Source organism: Phoxinus phoxinus, assembly GCF_949152265.1.
Source record: "Phoxinus phoxinus genome assembly, chromosome: 22".
NCBI lineage: Eukaryota > Metazoa > Chordata > Actinopteri > Cypriniformes > Leuciscidae > Phoxinus > Phoxinus phoxinus.
Window position 1 is genome coordinate 8,341,497 of NC_136897.1, and position 21,132 is coordinate 8,362,628.

Sequence of the window (21,132 nt, forward strand, 5' to 3'; positions counted from 1 at the left end):
CAGAACAGTATCGTTTTCAAAAATGTGCGTTTTCAGGACCACAAAACGCTGTTGTCGTGTAAATTAATGGCCAAAATGCATACATTTTTAGTTGGAAACGGTGTTGTGTAAACAAGTTAAACAAGTTACAGTAACATTATGCAAGAAATTATTCAAAATTGTAATTTCCCATTGTAATCAACATTACTCCACAAACGCTGTTGCTAGGGCAAAATCCAGTACATTCCTTTAAACTCTGGGGCATTTTTTGTGTGTTTTGTGTGTGTGTGTGTTTCACTCATCTGATTATATTTCTCTTGCTCCGTTCAGGTGTAACAACAGAACGCAGTGCATCGTCATCACTGGGCCAGATGTTTTTCCTGACCCCTGCCCAGGAACGTATAAGTACCTTGAAGTCCAGTATGAATGTGTTCCCTACAGTAAGTATAAGCCATCTTTTTAAATATATATATATATATTTATGTTTAAGACTAAACGCATTTGTATGGTTGTGCCTTCAAATGTATTTCTCCAGGATACATGTTTTTGTCCTTGATAATACAGTGTTTATAAAATATGTGCAGTTGGCACTTTTACAGGTTTTGTCATTTTACAGCATTGATCAACTAAAAAAGAGACTTTTTCTTGTCAAAAGTAAAATATTTTAAAAATACACGCACACACAAAAAAGCACAATGAAAAATGACACGCATAGATAATCATTGGCATAGCTAATCATTGGCATAGCTAATTTGTATTCTGAAGTCAGTGTTAAAAAGATCACTTGTGGTTGTTAAGTAGTTTCATTTGATCGTAGTATAAATACAGCTCAAGGCCCAACTTCTGGTGAGTCATTATTGCAGAAGTTTCAGACTCCAAACAGTGAAAGTGAAATAAAATTGAAAAGCACAAGCCAGGGGATGGATACAAGGAAATGTCCAAGTCATTGAATATCCCTTGGGGTACAGTTAAATCAACAATTAAGAAATGGAAAGAGTATGGCACAGCTGTAAATCTACCTAGACCGTCCTCAATAACTGAGTGACCGTGTAAGACTGGTGAGAGAGACCACCAAGAGACCAATGATTTACAAGCTTCAGCGGCTGAGATTGTGCATACAACAACTGTTGCCTGGGTGCTTCTCCAGTCAGGGCTTTATGAGAGAGTGCCAAAGATAAAGCTACTGTTGGTAAAAATAAGTCCTATGACATCTTGACTACAATTAGCAAGAATGCATGAGGTCTCAAAACAGGTGGAAGAAGGTTGTGTGGTCTCAGTTTTTTAATTAGTGAATATGCGTTAAAATAGCCAAAATACATTTTTAGACATTTTAAGAAATGTAATTGCAGTTCGACATGGAAATAATAATAATATATGTAAGAATATGTATACTTTATTTGTATGCATTTAGCATATATATATATATATATATATATATATATATATATATATATATATATATATATATATATATATATATATATATATATATATGTGACCCTGGACCACAAAACCAGTCACATGGGTATTTTTTTTAAATGGAAATGTATACATCATATGAAAGATGAATAAATACACTTTCCATTGATGTGTGTTTTGTTAGGATAGGACAATATTTGGCCGGGATGCAACTATTTGAAAATCTGGAATTTGAGGGTGCAAAAAAATCGAAACATTGAGAAAATCACATTTAAAGTTCTACGAATGTTCGCGATTGTGCTGCATTCACTCACAAAAATAAATGTTTTATATATGTATGGTAGGAAATTTACAAAATATCTTCATGGAACATAATCTTTACTTAATATCCTAATTATTTTTTGCATAAAAGAAAAATCGATAAATTTGACCCATAGAATGAATTGTTAATATACCTGTGACTTGTGACTGGTTTTGTGATCCAGGGTCACACACACACACACACACACACACACATAGCATACATATATAACTCAAATAACGTTTTATAGGCACTGTATTATCAATATCAGTGTTTGCAAGACTGTATAACTATCTGTAGTGATTTTATGACTGTGATCACATATTTGCACAGCGTATTCTCATTAGTCTTCTTGCAGTTATTTACTGTACATGCATCCTGATTGATCTTTTTGTTTTCTTGCTATTTAACCATATATAGCTGTTTTTGTCTTTGGAAAATAACACGAGCACACAGTGTCGAAAACACCAAAGTGTCTTTGATGCAGCATTTCATTTGCACCAAATCTAAGATTAAAATTTAAAACACTATTCATTTGCTGCCTTGCAAGCACTGCTATTTCCTTCAGGATAGAAATAGTTATTCATGATTTCTTGTGTTTTTAGTGTTTGATTTGAATCATAAAACTTTGTAGAGTGGATTAGCTGTGATTGTAACGCACAGAGCTTGGTACAAAATGCTTTTTTGCTGCCTTGTTTAAATTTGACAAAAACTAAAATGTAAGCAGTTACATGTAAACCATTTCAATGTGCTTTTCTCCCTTTGAAAAGTTTCTTTTTAGCCGTCTGTGTTCTATCAGGATCATCACAGCAATACATGAAAGCAAAGCAACATTCTCTGACGTCCAGTAATGTAATCGCTCAGAGACAGACCAGCATGATTTCTTTGGCCTTAAAAACATGATTTGGCTAAGCATTGATATGCCGGTTTTATGCCAACTAATAAACAGACCTAAGATATTTTACGTTAGTGCTTGATTATCGTGTTTGCTTGTAAGAAACCGCAACTATACGACTGTCAGAAAAGACAAATGACTGCACATGGATCTAACATGAGCAAACTCCAAACAAACGCCTCACTTCTATTCTCAGATTTCCCATTACATTAAGAGTATGGATTGTTTTGCTCCATTAAACAATTAGATAGTAATATTATTCTCTGATTGAATTGTCTCGTCTTCTCTGAGAATGTTTCCAGAGACTTCACATACCAGACGGGGTCCTCTGCCGCACGTTTCCCACCAAGATAACAAAGGATTTTAGTGCTTAATATTAGTTTAGTCTACATCCGTATCTATGGGTTATTGAAGTCAAAATTACACACAAAATGTTGAATGCTGTTGTTTCATAAAGTTTCATGTTTTTCAGCTTTTCTCCTGGAATATCTGATTGTTCACCTTTTCTTTGCTGATATGCAAGCACCTTCACAGAATACGTTTTTGTGTTGTGTTGTGTGTATTTATTTTATTTATTTTTTTGTCTTAATGTCTTAATGTTTTTGCATTACCTCCTCTAGGCATTTGCAGGCGGTCCGGAACAGTTTTATTTACTAATCACAGTTTGACTCCATAGGACGGCAGAGCCCTCATGTCACCCTCAGGCTGCTGAATGCTGTTGTTCGACTTTATTATTTTCTTGTCTTGTTTGGTTGCAACAGTGGAATGTTCATGGTGTTCTTTGGCTGATGGTATTCCAGAGAACAGGATCTGTCCCAGTAGTGGACTGCATACTTTGTGATCCAGCCAAATTGTATTGGCTGACTAAACTATAAATGATTTGCCTCATAGATGGATGTTGCCATGCTTTTCTTTTTTTCCCATTAGTTGTAACCTACCTCATTAACCCGGAACTATAAGGACTAACTTAGTTCTTATTTTATTTTTCAATGGGTAAAGGCTCAGTTTATATATTTGTTTGTTTATTTATTTATCCTTTTTTTTTTTTTCAGAAACTGAAACAATTTTTTTTATGGACCATTAAGATATATATATATATTTTGCATTGATATTATTTTCAGGACAATTAAGCACATTTTGCAACCAAAAATATTATACTGTAATGCATCCTGATGGGAGTATTTTTCTTTGTAATTTGTATTATTCTCAACTGTGATTCACATTATACATCAGTACTACATAATACATAATTTTTATTACAGTATTTATATATTCAATCAGCATAAATTAAAGGCAGCACAACAACAAATACTATCAAAGCTATCATACAACTTGACACAGTGCAAAAAAGTTAAATATACATAAACTTATTATTAATAATGGTCCTACTTACAAATATAATTACATTTTCTGCAAAATGTATTTTGTTATATCTTTTTTTTGCGTTCTGGAAAGGTTTATGAGATTCTTTTTAATGCTTAATAGAGCTCCTGTACAAAATGGTGACTTCAATAAAAAAGAACACCATGCTCAGTCTCATGGACATTATGCCCAGGGAATGGACACCCTTAGTAGATCGATCATAATAATACAAGAAGGACATTTGAGAAATGTAGCTTTATATTGTTGGAAATGTTCACGTTTTGGATTATGTGACATACTGCTGCTGAGGATGGCCTTTATGGCTCCTGAAGACTGTCAAGATTATATTTGTATGTCTGTCTGCATTCCGTATTTCTGTCTGGTCTGTCTATATGTCTCTCTTTATCTGGTGCTAGGAAAATTTTGGAAGGACAGTGTATTGGCCCGTACAAAACAATGACGATAAGAATTGAACTTGAATTGATCTTACTAGCATTATATCCTTCTTGGCTAGTAAATTCGTTTTTTGAAAATGATATGCACAACAAAAAAAAAAGCTTTTTTAAACAAGCATTACCGTTCCAGCCAAAAAGATCTGACAAATCTAAATAAGCTGTGTAAGCTAATGATTTTTTTTTATGTTTAGAAAAATATGTTTAAGAAAATTATTATCCGTGGAAAAAGCTGTCTGCAAAATTTGGAACTGGCACTGCACTGTTATTCAGTGAAACAGGGACAACAAAAATCAATCATTTATTACAAATAATAAAAATTACACTTGTAAATTACAGATGAAACATTCATTATTTACTCACCCTCATGATGTTCCAAACCCATATTAATTTATAATATGGGATATTATAATTATATTAATTTTAACCCATATAAAAAGTTACCTTTTGAAGAAAATTCTGGTCACTCATTTCAATATTATAAATGTTAAAATGCTGTTAAACTCTGATACGACAAAGCACCACCATACAAAGTAATGAAAGTGGTGGTTCATGTGACTTGTGTGCTCTATTCAAAGTCATTTGATAGATTTGTAAAGACACCATTTTAAAGTTCATAATATTGTTACTCAAAACTGATGCACAGCCTTATTGTACTTGCATGAATAAGAATGATATTGTTCAAAATAATATATTTTTCTGAGGGTGAGAAAATGGTTTGCATTTGGCTCCATAGTCTTTCATCAGGAAAAGTAACCCTAGAAAATGACAAAAATATGATTTCCAAAGTAAGAAGCACCAGCCCACCAATGGCCCGCTGCTGTTTCATTGGTGCCAAAATGAAAATATGGCTTTTTAAAAAGTATGACTATATTTTACAAACTTTATGTGCATGTTGGAAATCCAAACAGCAAGTGTTCATAAACCCTAGAAGGGCTGACAAAAACTCTGTGGTTGGAGAGGATCTGTAGAGAACAGCTTTATTTTTCTGGTTTTGAGTTTCCCTCCAGCACAACTTACCATCTGTCCACCTGGAATTCAGATTTCCCTGGTCGATGTCCCCGAGTTCTTATGAAAATCTATACGCCGCTATCTAGAATTCAGCCTGTGTATTTCCCCGCAGCTTTCCCCCGACAACAGCAGATTGATTAGTCTTCAATGCCACATACGCTGTCCTTTTGTACTGTGACAGAACACCCTTTAACCTGCCTCTCTTTCATGTTTAAGGTGTCTAACTGCGCTCTCTTCCTCCTCTGACAGCTGTAGCTCTGTGCATTATGCCCGTAACCTCATGACATGTTAACTGCATGTGATCATGGACATGATGGTTAATTCATTTTAATCTCTTTTTCCCCTTGCACTCCTTTCATTCTCTCTTCCAACGCTTAAAATAGAAGTGGAGCAAAAAGGTAAATCACTGACACAATCAGCTCCTTGTTTTTCTTTCTTTAATATATATATATATATATATTTATATATATTTTTTGTGGTTGTAAAATCTTCCTGTGCCCACTCTTGCTGTTCTGATAGCAGGCAGTAGCAGAAAGGCTCTTATAATGTAGTAAAGGTCAGTGCACGAGCTGCAATCGGAGGGAAGCTTTAAAAGAAAATGATAAAGCACAAGTTAAATGTTAGCGGTAATGCCGAGGGTACAAATTCCCCATTTCCCCCTCCTCTTCCTTTCCCCCCCACACTATTTTATTGCCTGTTCGAACCCCAGTCCCAGTCCACACTCCCAGCATGCTCTGGTAACAGATTTACTCTAGACCTTACACTGCCTCTACTGTTTCTCGCTTTCCCTTCCTCTAATTGTCTGTCTGTCTTTCTCTCCCTCTCTCTATCTCTCTATCACTCTTTGCTTTCTCACTTTACCCTTTCTACATGTTTGATTATTATGGCTTTGTTAAGAAGAAAGGAAATGCTTTATGCTGTAAAATCATTGCAACATTAGGCCCGTAGGAAAGATGTAAAAGCTGTGGAAAAACTTGTCTCAGGACACAGACTGCCTGTATGCTGCTCTTCTCTGCGTCTTTCTCAAGCCTTATTTAGTCGTCTGCTTTTATTTGCAGGGCAGATTTGTCGTATTCCTTCCTTTTTTCCTTTGTGTTTGGTTGTGGTTTGATTTTTCCATCACTCCCCTTCAGTATGTCCAAGCAGCAGTGAGCCGAAACTGTTTGCTTATGGACACATAAAAACTGTTTTTGCTTCCGTTTAAGCTTCAATAACCTTCAGATGCAGATTCTTCGCACCTTTTACTGCTTGTGAATGTGGGTAGCTGTTAGACCTCTTAGTGTGTGTTTCTGTTTTCACCGACTACCCAGTTATCAGAGTGATGTAGAGTCAGACGGCACTTTGCCCTCTGCTTTCAACTAGTGTGATCTGTGTAAGCTTACGTTTGACTGTTTTCTGCTCTGTTCTTCCCATCACTAGTTTTTGTTTGTCCCGGAACTCTGAAAGCGGTTGGAGATCCGTCGTTTCTGTACGAGGCGGAGCAACAAGCGGGGTCGTGGTGCAAAGACCCCCTCCAAGCAGGAGACAAGGTTTATTTCATGCCCTGGACCCCTTACAGAACAGATACACTTATTGAGTACAACTCGCTCGACGACTTTCAAAACTCTCGACAGACTACGACATATAAACTCCCCCATCGTGTCGATGGCACAGGATTTGTTGTATACGATGGCGCTGTGTTTTTTAACAAGGAAAGGACTCGTAACATTGTCAAATTTGACCTCCGGACCAGAATTAAAAGCGGGGAGGCTATTATAAATAACGCAAATTATCATGACACCTCACCTTATAAGTGGGGTGGGAAAACAGACATCGACTTGGCGGTAGATGAAAATGGTCTTTGGGTGATCTATGCTACTGAGCAGAACAACGGTATGATGGTGATCAGTCAGCTCAACCCCTACACCCTTCGCTTTGAGGCAACCTGGGAGACCACCTACGACAAGCGATCAGCCTCCAATGCTTTCATGATCTGCGGGGTTCTTTATGTTGTCCGATCAACATATGAAGACAACGAGAGCGAGGTTAGTAAGAGCCTGATCGACTACATGTACAACACCAAACTGAACCGAGGCGAATACGTCGACATCCACTTCCCCAACCAGTACCAGTACATCGCCGCTGTGGAATACAACCCCCGAGACAACCAGCTGTATGTGTGGAATAATTTCTACATCCTGCGGTACAATCTGGTGTTTGGACCACCTGATCCAGCTCACGGTAAGCCCCGTCTCGAATCCGTCTAGCCACACACACACACACACACATTCCCTCTGGATATCTGTTTAAGTGGTCGTGAGATTTCAGCCACTGAGTTGGTATTCCTCTGGCACCCGAGTCTGTGTGTCAAATGTCACGGATGACTGATTTTTAATTTCAGATTTAATATGTGCTTGATGTATTCCGGAAACCTTTCTCGAGTGCAAGCAACATCTCAGAGTGAAGTGGTGGGTCTCAGCAGTAAACAACATCATAGGCGTTGTAAGCATATAATAAGAGACGCATCCCTTGGGGTTTCAGAAGACAGAGCCATCCCTCCACGGTGTTTAGACACTTGGGGCTAAACTCTCTCTCACTGTTTCACTGAGAAGGGTACCCGCTTCCCTCATTGGTAAAGGGTTACCTGTCTGGACAGGTACGTCGGCAGCCTTGCGGCTACAGTGGTTCTCCCTCAACAGAGTGGATCTCGTTCCCTAACCACCTCAAAACAAACAACATACACTTTTGCTCGCAGGCCTCTCAATGTGTCTGAGCTGAGAGATGGCTCTCCATTGAGACCGGATAAGTCCCGAAGGTCACGTCACCATAGCCTGTTTTTAATTTAGCTGTCAAGAGCTGAGAGAAGATGGCCATACTGTGTGTCAGATCATCTTTACATTGAAGAAATAATAACTGTAATTACCATAATCCCAGCTCAGTCTAGAGGCCGAGATTCTTACATTACTCCAGAAAGACTTGGCTAAGCATAGAGGTCAAACAACTTTACGCAGATTACTAGGGCTTAAGAATTTAAAATATGAGTGTCTTTCTTCAGCTGAGACCCAGCGGTGTCTACCTTACTGATGAGAATAATTTCCCTCTTTCTAGTCCCTGTTAAGAGTCTGGCCGCCACATTTTGGACCAGCTGAAGGCGAGAAAAACAAGATTAAACAATCGCTAAAAACAATGAGTTTCAGTAGTCCAGACCAGTCAATAAATGAATGAATAACGGTTTATTTATTGATTAACTAATTTTTTTTTTTTTTTTTTTTAAATGTAAGAGTTGTCAAAAATGATGGACATATTTGGTCACAGGAATAATAATTTTTGAGAGGATGTTAGCACTTTCAAGCCATCAAAAAAAAACATGTCTTAAAGTCATTTAATTGAAGAAAGTCATCCAACTTTAAACTTCACTCAAACAATCAAACTGTGACTGAAGAGATATGTTTTCATCTGATTTCTTTGGAAGATAAATCTGTATAACATTTGCATGACAATTATATACATTTACATTTATGCATTTGGCAGACGCTTTTATCCAAAGCGACTTACATTGCATTCAAGGTACACATTTTCCATTTTATCAGTTCTTGCTTTCCCTGGGAATCGAACCCACGACCTTGGCGTTGCTAGCACCAACGCTCTATTGTTTGAGCTACAGGAAGATATAAAACCTGATGCTTACGAACGATCTTGGCTAAGGAAGAAGATAGAGGGAAAATAAGACAGGGCCTAAAACGGAACCCTGCGGTACACATGTGCCTGCAGAAGAGAAAGAAGTATAGTTTTCAATGGCTAACGGAAAAAAAAACACATTAAGGCTGTTCCCTTACATACAGTAATACAAGTCCATACAAATTTTTTTGTGTTAATATGAAGCATTTTTCTTGTGTATTGATTTTTCAGGTGTTTACCCGTATTTTGAGTTATGTATTGCATTGTGCTGTGTTGTGTTTAAGGGTTAAAGAAAATGTCCATAAACTTAATGGGTAATGACCGTACATTGTATATTTCTATTGAGAAAAAGTTATATCAACAATAATTTACCCAATATTTGAAAATGATTTGCATGTTAATGCATTATCGCATTAGATTAAGAACATGCTAACTACAAACCATATGGAAATCAATTGTAAATTGAGTCTTCCATGCGCCTCACATAAGGAATGTTATTTTTTTCCTCACAAATCATTGACTTATGAGCTTCAATTTCAGTTAAGACACTGCTTTGAAATGTGTCTATGTAGACTGTATACAAAAAGGTTTTGGAACAGAGCCAAAACACCTCTTGGAAGGCTGTGTATGACATTCATAATCATATTACTATCTGCACTACTTCTTATATCAGACCTATTTTTGAGATCAGTATAGAATCATCTGAGTCATTTCTAGCATGTGCTAGCAGCTTTGCTTTAGCCTGAAGCAATTGCTAACACTGAATTAAAACCACCGAACAAATTCATCCCTGCACAAGCAAGCAATTAAGTAAGAAATATCAACTCAATATCACTTCAGGTTCAAAGTATTAGGGGCTTAAATATAAAATTCATTGAACATTTCTCTAGGGTGTTACCTCGAAGGGTTCGAATCTTTCATTAAGGAAATGTTATCACATTGTTACCACAATGTATCCACTTGTGGTTCACACTTATGCGATGTGGCTGATTGAATATGCCCGTGTATGTTCTGCCTCTCTTTTAGCCGCCTGTAAAGGAAGTAATTAGCTCTACAATCAGTGCTGATGAAGGACAAAAACATGCTAATTTCACTAGCATTAGCTCCTGTGCGGTGCACGGGTTGAATGATACCCCCCCCCCCCCCCCATCCCCACTTGAATCTAATCTGCCATCATTTGTATACTGATGTGTTTTCCCTATTTTAGATGTGGTTATTATCTCATCATCTCAATAATCAGCTCACTCACACAGCCGTCAGATTTGTGCTCTGTAGAGTTGATGTTTGCTCCACTTTACTTTGATAGCTGTGAAATTACCTTGATTTTGACACACTGGTACAACGAACCACTAGAGTATGTAAGACATGATAAGGCCTCTCCTTTATTGGAGGAAACCCTTCCCCTTTAAGTTAGAGGGCAAGATAAGCTCCTCCTCTTCAGGGGTGGAGAGATTCTGAGATCAATTGTCAGGCTATTTAGGGCAAATCACATTCCTGGTCTATACAGTCTTGCATAACCAGACTTTTGACATTTGGAATAAAATCTGGTACACTTTGCAATTTATTCTAGTCAAAAACTGCCCATTTTGAAAAGGAAGAGACCTTGATCAAAATGTAAAACCAACAACAACATTTTGTTTTGTTTGTATGTGCTGTATAGGGACAGGTTCATTTGAAACAATTATTACCACTATGCTAGATTAAGTTGAAAATCAAAATAATAACTCAACAGACAGTGCTGAAAATGATATCAGATTTATAACAGATCAGATTATACCATTAGATGTATTTGATTGAGAAAACAATAATTACAGTTCTGCTTATGTACAGTATATCTAGTTTACTTGATGCAACTAGCAGAAATACTCCAATATCACATCTGTAACAACATCAATGACTGCAGAAGGTCAGTTTTAACTGTGGCTTAGGCCTATTCGTTTGCCGCGGATACTGTTTGGCTTAATTAGAGTTATTCATTTAGAAATTAAACTCTTTCATTTTGCTCAGACTGTAATGATCACATTATTCTGGATGTAAATACAGTCAGGTTTTTTTAAGCTCTCCGCTAAAAGGACCATAGGTCTCTGTTCCTTTGAATTCTGACTCACTTCTTCTGACATAGAACAACAGATCATACCCAGCCACAGACACAAATAGGCCTGAAACTGTTTTGACTTTTCTAAGAAATATAACATTTTGTTTGATGACCAGTGAAAGAAGTTTAAACTTCTGAAAATGTTGGTCGGCAATCTCAGGAGATCAAACACAATGTTATAAGTTCTGTTTAATTTTCTGTTCATTTTCTATGAAATTTCCAATTTAATTTTATTGTTGTGTATTTTACTTTAAATACATATACTATATATATAATATAATATATACATTTTAAATGTTGTATTTGTTGAATGTATACCACACACCTGCCAGAATACTTGATTGGTTGCTTGTTTGCTGGCTTGACAGATTGTTCCTTCATGTTGAATGCAGGCATAACATATTAGTGTGATATCTCATAAAAAAAATCTAAATGGCATCATATGTGCCGTTTGTTGAAAGAGAAATGATTAAAACTAGCAGCATATTCATACTGGGATCATAATGGGGAATCATCTTGATGTGAAAGAGACAGACAGCATTTATATTTGCCATCTGAATCGGGGTGGAAAACGCACATTACGCTGCTTGCCACTTAATCTCATTTTTGCTCGTCATTAATGGAATTAGTTTGACACTGATTGTGATAATTGCCATGTGATATTACACTGCTGATGGTTTGCAAAATTTATGCAGAGCCTGCTCTGCTCCTGACTGCAAAAATACTGTTTTGTGTTCAGAAGACCACTAATGGATTTGGCTTTATTTTAGTCTCACTTCTACTTCCAATTGGAGAGATTGTTCTGTGGCCTCTGTTTTTGTTAAAGACCTTCCTTGGATTAAAAATGATTACTTATACCATGCTACAATATCTATTAGATGCCAATTTTCACCTTGTGAGCTTCACCTTCTCTCTTTGCCCACACCTCTCAATCGGTCTGTGCTATTTACTCTGGTCACCTGACCTCCCACATTTAGCTCCTCCCCAGATAATCACATTTCGCCCCTCCCCCAGTTAATTCTCATTTCGCCCCTCCCATATGCCCAGTATAGGCTTGTTCGACTTGAGCCGGCGCTGCACAGACCGATCGGTGAATGACATCAAAGTACCGCAAAAGCAAATAGAGAGTAGACGGCTCCTTATGCTTTTGAATTGCCCGCGTGGTACTTTGATGTCATAAACCGATCGGTCTGTGCTGTGCCGGTTTAAGTCGAACAAGCCTATTAACTTCATTTAGCCAATTTCCTGTATTAGCCCCTCCCTCTCTCTCTTTTTTTGTTTTACGTTTGTGGAGTTCTCCCACTGACAATGTAGTAATTTAGTCAGCTAAGTGTGTGTTTTCTGAATTTGCCTACATTTTCAGGACCGGCCAGCAAATTTTAATAAACATAGGAATGTCTATTTTTTTTGGGGTGTTTGGGTTAGGGAAAGGTTTTTAAAAAAAGTATAATTAGCTCAATGTAAAAACAAAATAAGTTACTGGAAATTCCCCACCTAGAGTCAGTACGTGGGGGCTTATTAGCATAACTTAATCAGAATATTTGGGTTGAAATTGTTCTGTTGAGAAGATAATATTTCTTCTTTTTGAGATTGAACTGAATGTTCCTTTGAGCTTAATGGGAGTCAGACACATTTTCATTACAGCACTGCAGACGTACTTATCTTAAGAGAAACTGCCTTTGTTACAAGAAAGAGAAAATGAATACCTCTACCCATAAATCAGATTTCAAAGGTGTTCTGTAAAATAATAACATACATCTAGGTGCTATGAGACAGCTGACTAAAGTATTAATTTACTGTCTGCATGTTCAGTGTTGAAGGACACAGCACAATCCAAAAAAGGACAATAGTGTCACACATCTTGCACAAAAAGTGCCACTGTAAGATGCTTTTCCCTCCCAAGCATATAGTGTGATACTACTATTTCTAGATACATTACATTATTTGGACACATGTACCAATCTATTCTTTGGAGTAGCCTACCGTGCAAACACCATGGTACATAAATATGTTAGTCATTCAGTACTATGGTAAATAGCAAAGTACTTTGTATCAAAGTACCATCTGATACCTAAAGGCACCTATAAAAAATCTAAAATGCTTCATAGAACAGTGTCGGCTTTTTAGTACTTTCAATAGATTCTTGAACTGAGATGCTCTGATATCTCATGCTTTGAAGCATGAGTGAATTTATTTATTTATTTTTTTAGCTCAACAATTGTAGATTTTTTTTCTACATAAGTGAGTGATAGATCTCCTAAAACAAACTCTAAAGTGTTACTCATAGATTATAGTAAAGTATAATAACTGAAGTGTATAATAGATTAAAAAAATACATGCATATAGCTGTGTTCATGATGTCTTCTTTCGGAATTGATTCTGGACATTATTTTTGTCTGATCAGTAGGCAAATTGGATGTTCACTTTCTTAATACACATTTCTATTCACAATTCATCAGTACTCATTATTCTGCCTGAACGACTTTTTTGGATCACGTAAAGCATGGATAATGTTACCCAATAGACAAATAGTTATGGCTACAGATATAGTAAAATGGGTTGCGAATTTGGTTTCCTGTTGACTTTAACAGACTTCTCTCATCTGTGGTTTAATTCTGGAACATTGAGCTAAAGCTTGTTTTACAGCCATCATGACAAACAGCCAGAATCTGGAGTGAAAACCCAATAATAGCACACCAGTCATGCCAACCGTGTCAAAACTCACACACATGGATGAAAACAGTAAAGAGAGGGGTCTATAGGTAAAGACATTGCAGCTGTTTTTGCTCAGTTTTTATCTGAACCAGAGCTCTGGCTGGCCAGTTGACACTAATTCACAGTAGGTCACAGCTAACCTCAAAAAGAAAGCCTTTTCTTTCACTTGATCAGCCTTTTTCCTCTCACAAACATAGATGGAGATTCTCTCAAACCAATACTGTGCTAAAATCTCTCACACTTCTATGGGCTACTTCATCACTGGGTTTCTTGGCTGCACACTGTCGTTCAAAGCATCTGGTTAGAAAGCAGCGGGTGAGGTTCAGAGGGATTTTCGGGTTCATGTAAAGGAAGAACCGGTAACACTTTATTTTACGGTGTCCGTGACAGAGTAATTACTTAATTAATTACTTAGTAGTGGACGTTGTAATAACATAACAAAATGTAATTAACATGTATCTAAGTTATGGAACAGCCTGTACTTACAGAGTGTAATCATGCACATGTAATAGACAGCTATTGTTACACATATCTAACAAGCCGAGTCGGTTACATACGTGTTACAGACTTGGTACAGTGTAATTACTGTATATAAGAAAGTGCTTAGTACTACACAATGTAACAACAAGTACTTAGGCTACTAAGGTCGGGAAAAGCCTGCAGTTACACATGGTCATTTTGTACGTTCTGTAGCATTACACGTATGTAACATAACATAAAGTGTATCAAGATTGTACTTCATGTGTATCTACATACATTATCCATCTTAATTAACCCACTAGTTCACAGCTTAAATACATGCAGTAGCTTCTTAATTACATTAAAATTACATAGGTATAAGCAACGTAAAATAAAGTGTATCAAGATTGTACTTAAGCGTACTTCATTTCTATCTTACCTTATCCATATGCACCTTAGTTTGAATTAACTCTAGTTCACAGCTTAAATACATGCAGTAGCTTCCTAATTACTTTGCAATTGCATAATATTACACAGGGATAAGCTACGTAAAATAAGTGTTTCAAGAATGTACTTCATGTGTATCTATAAACCTTATCCATCTCGGCTTGTTACATATGTGTAACAGTAGCTGCCTATTACATGTGCATAATCACAATCTGTAAGTACAGGCTGTTCCATAACTTAGTTACATGTTAATTACATGTTGTTGCAACGTCTACTACTAAGTAATTGATTAAGTAATTACTCTGTATCACGAACACCGTAAAATAAAGTGTTACCGAAGAACCAATGCAAACTGCAGAGAATTTTTAGTTATCTGGGACTCAAACCCTTTAGTTCATGTATGGGTATATTTCTGCTTATCATTATATAACTTTCTAGGTAGGAAAAATATTTAAAAAAAAATGTAAAGTGTGGCCTGCAAACTTTGCTCAGTTTACGCTGATATGTGTATACCATGTTTTTCTTGCCTGTGGCAATACATTAGTTATATATTAAGATTATGAAATATGGAGACAGGAACAAAGAAAGAGAGGGTGAGAGAAAATATACTGTATGTTCAAACAACTAAGCGATTCAGCTCTTAAATAAGCTCTTGCGATATAACAGAGCTTGAAGGTCTTGTAGTCAAGCTGAATATTTTATTTCATAATTATTCTCTGGCATTATACAGTGAGAATTATATCTCAGGATAAAAAAAAATGCTGTATTTTTCTCCAGGCTTGATAAGACAAGATTATCTTAAAATTTGCAAGCAATAACAAAAACAACAACCAGAACATGTCATAATTTGTGCCAAAAAAAAACTAATTTTACCCATCATTCTTTTTAGCACCACCTATCCCAGAGGCATCCACAACACCAAAGTTACTAAAACCAACAACCACTACAACAACCACTACTCAGCCGAGAGGTCAAGTGACTACTGTTACCACTACAGGGACCAGAGCAGTTAATAAGACACCCAAATCACCAGCTGTACTTCCCCAAACCACCACACCACCCTCACTGGAGTCTTTCCCTCCACCTGAGCGCTTCTGTGAGAGCGTAGAGCTTAGGGAGATACTGTGGCCGCAGACGCAGAGGGGCATGCTGGTGGAACGACCCTGCCCCAAAGGAACTCGAGGTGGGTGCATGTACCTGTTGAAGTGTAACACACTGCAGTTCTCCGCTCAGGGCTCTTTGAATTGCTATCAGTCACACACAAGTTATTTTGATATGCGAATAAAAATGTGTCTCTTAGGATCGACTTCATCAACATTTGAATAAAGTCATGAGAGGCCAAGCGTTACTGTGATTTTACCACATCTTGTTAACAAAGGTGTTTAACTATAGTTAATTAGTATCAAATAATTGTAGTAATGTCCATGTATTTATTTATTTAATGGTAAGTAGCCACGTAATAATTAAAATGATATACATTCAGTTGGTCCTTATTGGTAACTTCAAATCGTGAAGATCAAACAATACTGTTTTAGAGCTTGAACAATCTATATTGTACTTGCATACAAAAGAATATCGGTACAAATGCAGCTAATAATAATGATGCTGATTATGTCCTTTTTAAACAGGCACTGCCTCCTACCTATGTGTTCTCTCCACTGGGACCTGGAACCCAAAAGGCCCAGATCTGAGCAACTGTACTTCCCACTGGGTGAATCAAGTCGCTCAAAAGGTTTGTAGTTCCAGAACATTTCTGTCCTCACAGAATGAGGAGCAAAAGAAATGCGGCAATTTTTAGAGCATAACATCATAAAAATAAAATACTCTCCAGTGCCATATTTTGGAGCTCATTCTTTCTGTTATCACTTGTTAAGAAGAAGACTCACAGCCTTCAAACATCCAACAGGGATCCTACAGATTGATCTGGTGCACGTTTCAGTGTGTTCTTTTGTGTTAATGTGAGATGCTTCCTGTAAATAGAATGGATGTGCACAATGGGACATCAAATTCCTACAGTACATCCACAAAAAAAAAAATGAACTAAAGTTGCAGAAATGCCTTAGCCATTGAAACACAGGAACTGTTTCCAAATGCTCTTCCAAAGTGTTACAAGTTTCTAATGATAGCTGTAATTGCTCGTGGGGGCTGTTGCTGAATCAGCATGATGATGTCATAATGGGAGTCAAGAGCCTCGTAGATACAAAATGATATTTTTCAGAGCCATGCTGTGAGGTTAATTTGTGTAATCTCTCAGATCCGGAGTGGGGAAAATGCAGCCAACCTGGCGAACGAGCTGGCCAAACATACCAAAGGAGCCATTTTTGCCGGTGACATTAGCTCTACCATGAGGCTCATGGAGCAGCTGGTGGACATTCTAGACGCTCAGTTACAGGAACTGCGACCCAGCGAGAAAGACTCCACCGGCCGCAGCTTCAATAAGGTATTAACAAGATTTCATTTTCAACATGATTTTTTAATAAGCAGCAGCATGCCTTGGTCTCTTTCAGAGGCACTTTGCTTAAAGGACACTTGACTGTTAAACAGCATCAAACTCATTTTGTTACACCCCATTGTGCTTTTAGAGAATCAAAAATAGAATAAATGCACTGACCGAAGCGAATCCCTCAGTGCAATTTGTGTACTAGCCATCCTAATTCTAATTAGAATTAGAATTAGTGTGTCTCAAATCACATGTGTGCATCCGTACATGAATTTTTAACTAATATAACTTGTTGTGCAACAGAAGATGACTTTTTCAGTTGTTGAAAAATGGTGAGGCGTGTTTGAAGCTGCCACAGCATTTTTTAAATGCATAAATGAAAATGTATGACTAGGTTGAAATGAGAGAGGGATAAAAAGATGCATATTTAGGCAATGTATTTAGATGCAAACACAAAAGGTACATGACATGGGGGACTGTTGTTTCACGGCACAATTATATAACATGGCAATATGTCCCAATATTAGCGCACTGTCTTACTGCACACTTGTATTTTCACTCCACCAGAATAGTACATATTTTAGTGCATTTTACAAGTATGCTAATTAGAATGCAGCCACAGTAACTTTCTGAAAGTAGGTCATCATAAGGAAATGAATGAAGCCAGTTATCAGTTTACAAAAAATATTAGCTGGATTTATATAACACCTTTGCATTGCATTTAAAATCCATATGTATAACACTTTATGTTCTTAACTGCATACCAACCCTTCTGGTTGCTGGTCGATATGTAACATTTACTTTAATCATAAGTGATCAGCTTTGTGGCCATACATTCATCAAACATGAGTTTTAAAGATGTGTGGCTCTATTCAGCAAGGCTTCTGGGCTTATATTTAATAGAAATCACTTGGTGAGGTTGGATATTAGTTGTTAAAGGAATCATTTATTCATGAACCCATTCCAAATCCATAAGACTTTTGTTCACAAATAAAAATATTTTTTACATAAAAACAGATTTCTGTCCTTCCATTGAAGTAAACTTTAATACATACAGTACATATATATATATATATATATATATATATATATATATATATATATATATATATATATACATATATTAGGGATGGTAAGATTCACCGTTTTGCATCGGTGCATCGGTATAAAAGCTAACTATGCGATGCATCAATTTAATAATCTGGTTTACAGCAGCCTGTGACTGCCAATGCTAGTTTTTCATATGTTTTTGTTACATTTGAATACAGTTATGAAAGACCTGTTTATGAAAATAAAAAATAAGTTTTATATTTATTATTATGTTAAAACAGCACCTGCTTTCTGGTCACTGTTAGCCTACCTGCTGAAATCACAATTGCCTGCTGACAAGTTACGGAACATTTCTTTATGGTTTATCCCTGAGCATCCTAAATTGTTTCACTGTTAAATGTGTGAGCTGTTAAAAGTGTAACTGGAGACAGGACAGGAAAATAATGTCTGTTTTTATTTAATCTTTTGGTTTTGTGAAAACCAATTTTTTTGTTTGTGAAAGAGCCAGTCAGATGTTAAAAGTCAGATGGCACTTAAGCTACTTTATGATTTGCTGTATGTCTGAGCAAAATAAATAAAAGTTAACTATCTATACCATATTTAATTGCATAGCGTAATATTTTTCTCCATTGCATCGTATTACATTGAATCGCATCGCGTTGAATCGAAATCGGATCGCACCGCATCTTAATAGTAGTGAAACGTATTGCATCGCATCGGTAGCTGTTTATATGCATATTTAATGTGTCGTATCGTTTGCTATGCATCGAGATGTTATGGAGATGTACATCCCTAATATATACAGTATATATATATATATATATATATTTATATATACACACACAGGTGAAACTCGAAAAATTTGAATATCGTGCAAAAGTTAATTTATTTCAGTAATTCAACCTAAAAGGTGAAACTAATATATAGACTCATTACATGCAAAGTGAGATATTTCAAGCCTTTATTTGTTATAATTTTGATGATTATAAAACTCCAAACATTGATCAGTGTACATAAATAAAAAAGAACATTAAATATGACGAATGGCAGCTCAACATGCTGGGTGAGAACAAACCTCATTGGTTCTTGCGCATCAAGCAAGTATATTTGAACTAAAGTTAATTTATTTATTTATGTAGCATACACTTTATACTGTATACATCCGTTGATAAGAGTTTATACGAGGATAAAACCCTAACTTAAATTTGTTTATCCTTTATAGTGATTGTGTCTATTTAGATGGCTTGGAATAAACTTATTTATTCATAATTATCACTATTTTATTTATCTTTATGAGGATTTCAGACAGTTTGAATACACCCTCCAAGTTTTGTGACTTAAAGGGATACTTCAACCAAAAATGAAAATTCTGTCATCAATTACCCTCATCTCATCTCATCTCAAACCCATATGACATTTGTTCATCAACACAAGTGAAGGCAGTTTTAATAAAACTTAAGACATTTCTGTTTCCCTTTCGAAGTGGAACTCTACACTGCGTCTGATCAGATGCTATGGAGAACGCCATCAGCGTGACTGAGGCACGCGTTTAAACATGACAATGTTACATGGCGGACGACAGTCCATGAGGTCGCTAACGGTGCGCCCGTGAGTATAAGAGGGCGCCTGCAATGTACGTCAGCTTTTTGTCTTCAGGAGCCGTTTGTTTGTGTTAGCACGTGTGAAGGTGATTATCATGAAAATGCACTCAGGCAAGAATTTCAGGATGTTTGTGCCTCTGTGTCCTAGTTTTTTGACACCTGATGACCTTTGGGTTATCTGTTTGGGTGAGGAGCATGCACATTCAGTTCTTGAGGGGGCTGAATATGCCCATTGTGAGTAATCTGAGATGAAGATGCTCCGTTCGTGTCTTTGTTTTCGAGGAAAATGGGACAAGCATCTGTACCCCGTGGCTCGGATCCCACGGTAGCCAAGGCACGTTGGTGACTGAGCTTGTGGGGATCACCGGTCGAGCTGACTGAGGAATACAAAAAAGGCATGTGGTTATGGCTCACGACTAGACTAGATCTGGTTTGGAGGCGCAAAAGGCAGTAAGTCATTCATGGAAAACTCAACAAGTGCTTCCTCTCACGCCATAAACGTCTTGCTCCAATGAGCCTTCCGTTTCTGCCCAATCTACTCGCTGAGGTGGAGAGTTCGTGGAAGAGTCATATGGCCTTTCTCCTTCATGTGCCGATCTCGCCTTCAAAGCTTTTCAGCATGTCTGTAGAGACAGTAGTAAGGAACTTTAGAGAGGCAAGGTCGGCAGGCTTTTAGGAAATACAGGCGCAGGTCCAAATATTTGCCAAAAACCTCTGCGGGACCTGGTCCGTCACAATCTGAGGACTGAAGGCAGGGTCAGAGGGAGAGCGTGGGCACTTGTGCTCCTCCTCCTTCAAGAAGTAGAGCGCAGATTGGGCCAGATGCTAGGTAGGAAAAGGCAAGATTTGAGTGAAGCAATTGAAAGAAAGTGATTTAGTAGACAAGGTTGAATCGCTGAGGAGAAAAAACATCTTTCCTCCTTTCCTCTTCCCCCTCTTGCCTTGTTCAGTCTCTGAAAAAGACAGTGACTATCGTTTTTAGTGTGCTTTGAAGCTTGGGAAATGGCAGAAGGGAATATTGCCACATGACAGTTCTGTGACCAGTATGCGCCTGTATGACCGGATGCATTTTACTCTGACAGGTAAGAGTCATGTATGCTATGCATAGTGCTTTGCATATGCTATGTGGTAGTGCATAGACACCGCTAATGCGGCACGTGCTAACTCTGCATGGCAGAGTGGGCATTTGTTCCCTATGGTCTCTGTTAAGACGCAGTGTAGACTTCCACTTTGAAAGTGAATGACAGGT

The 21,132-nt window shown here is 37.2% G+C and overlaps 1 protein-coding gene across 19 annotated transcripts in view; it reads left to right on the top strand.

The window, feature by feature from the left end:
* Window positions 1-21,132, top strand: part of adgrl2a (adhesion G protein-coupled receptor L2a) — a 110,204-nt gene that overhangs the window by 58,026 nt on the left and 31,046 nt on the right. For all 19 annotated transcript variants that reach the window (XR_013795847.1, XR_013795848.1, XM_079596956.1 and 16 more), the window contains 5 exons: window positions 310-419; window positions 6,839-7,639; window positions 15,682-15,975; window positions 16,421-16,524; window positions 17,047-17,232. Coding sequence is in view for 17 of the 19 variants with exons in the window: in XM_079596956.1 (XP_079453082.1) it covers window positions 310-419; window positions 6,839-7,639; window positions 15,682-15,975; window positions 16,421-16,524; window positions 17,047-17,232 (1,495 nt within the window). In the remaining 2 variants the exon portion in view is untranslated. The remainder of the gene's footprint in view (window positions 1-309; window positions 420-6,838; window positions 7,640-15,681; window positions 15,976-16,420; window positions 16,525-17,046; window positions 17,233-21,132) is intronic.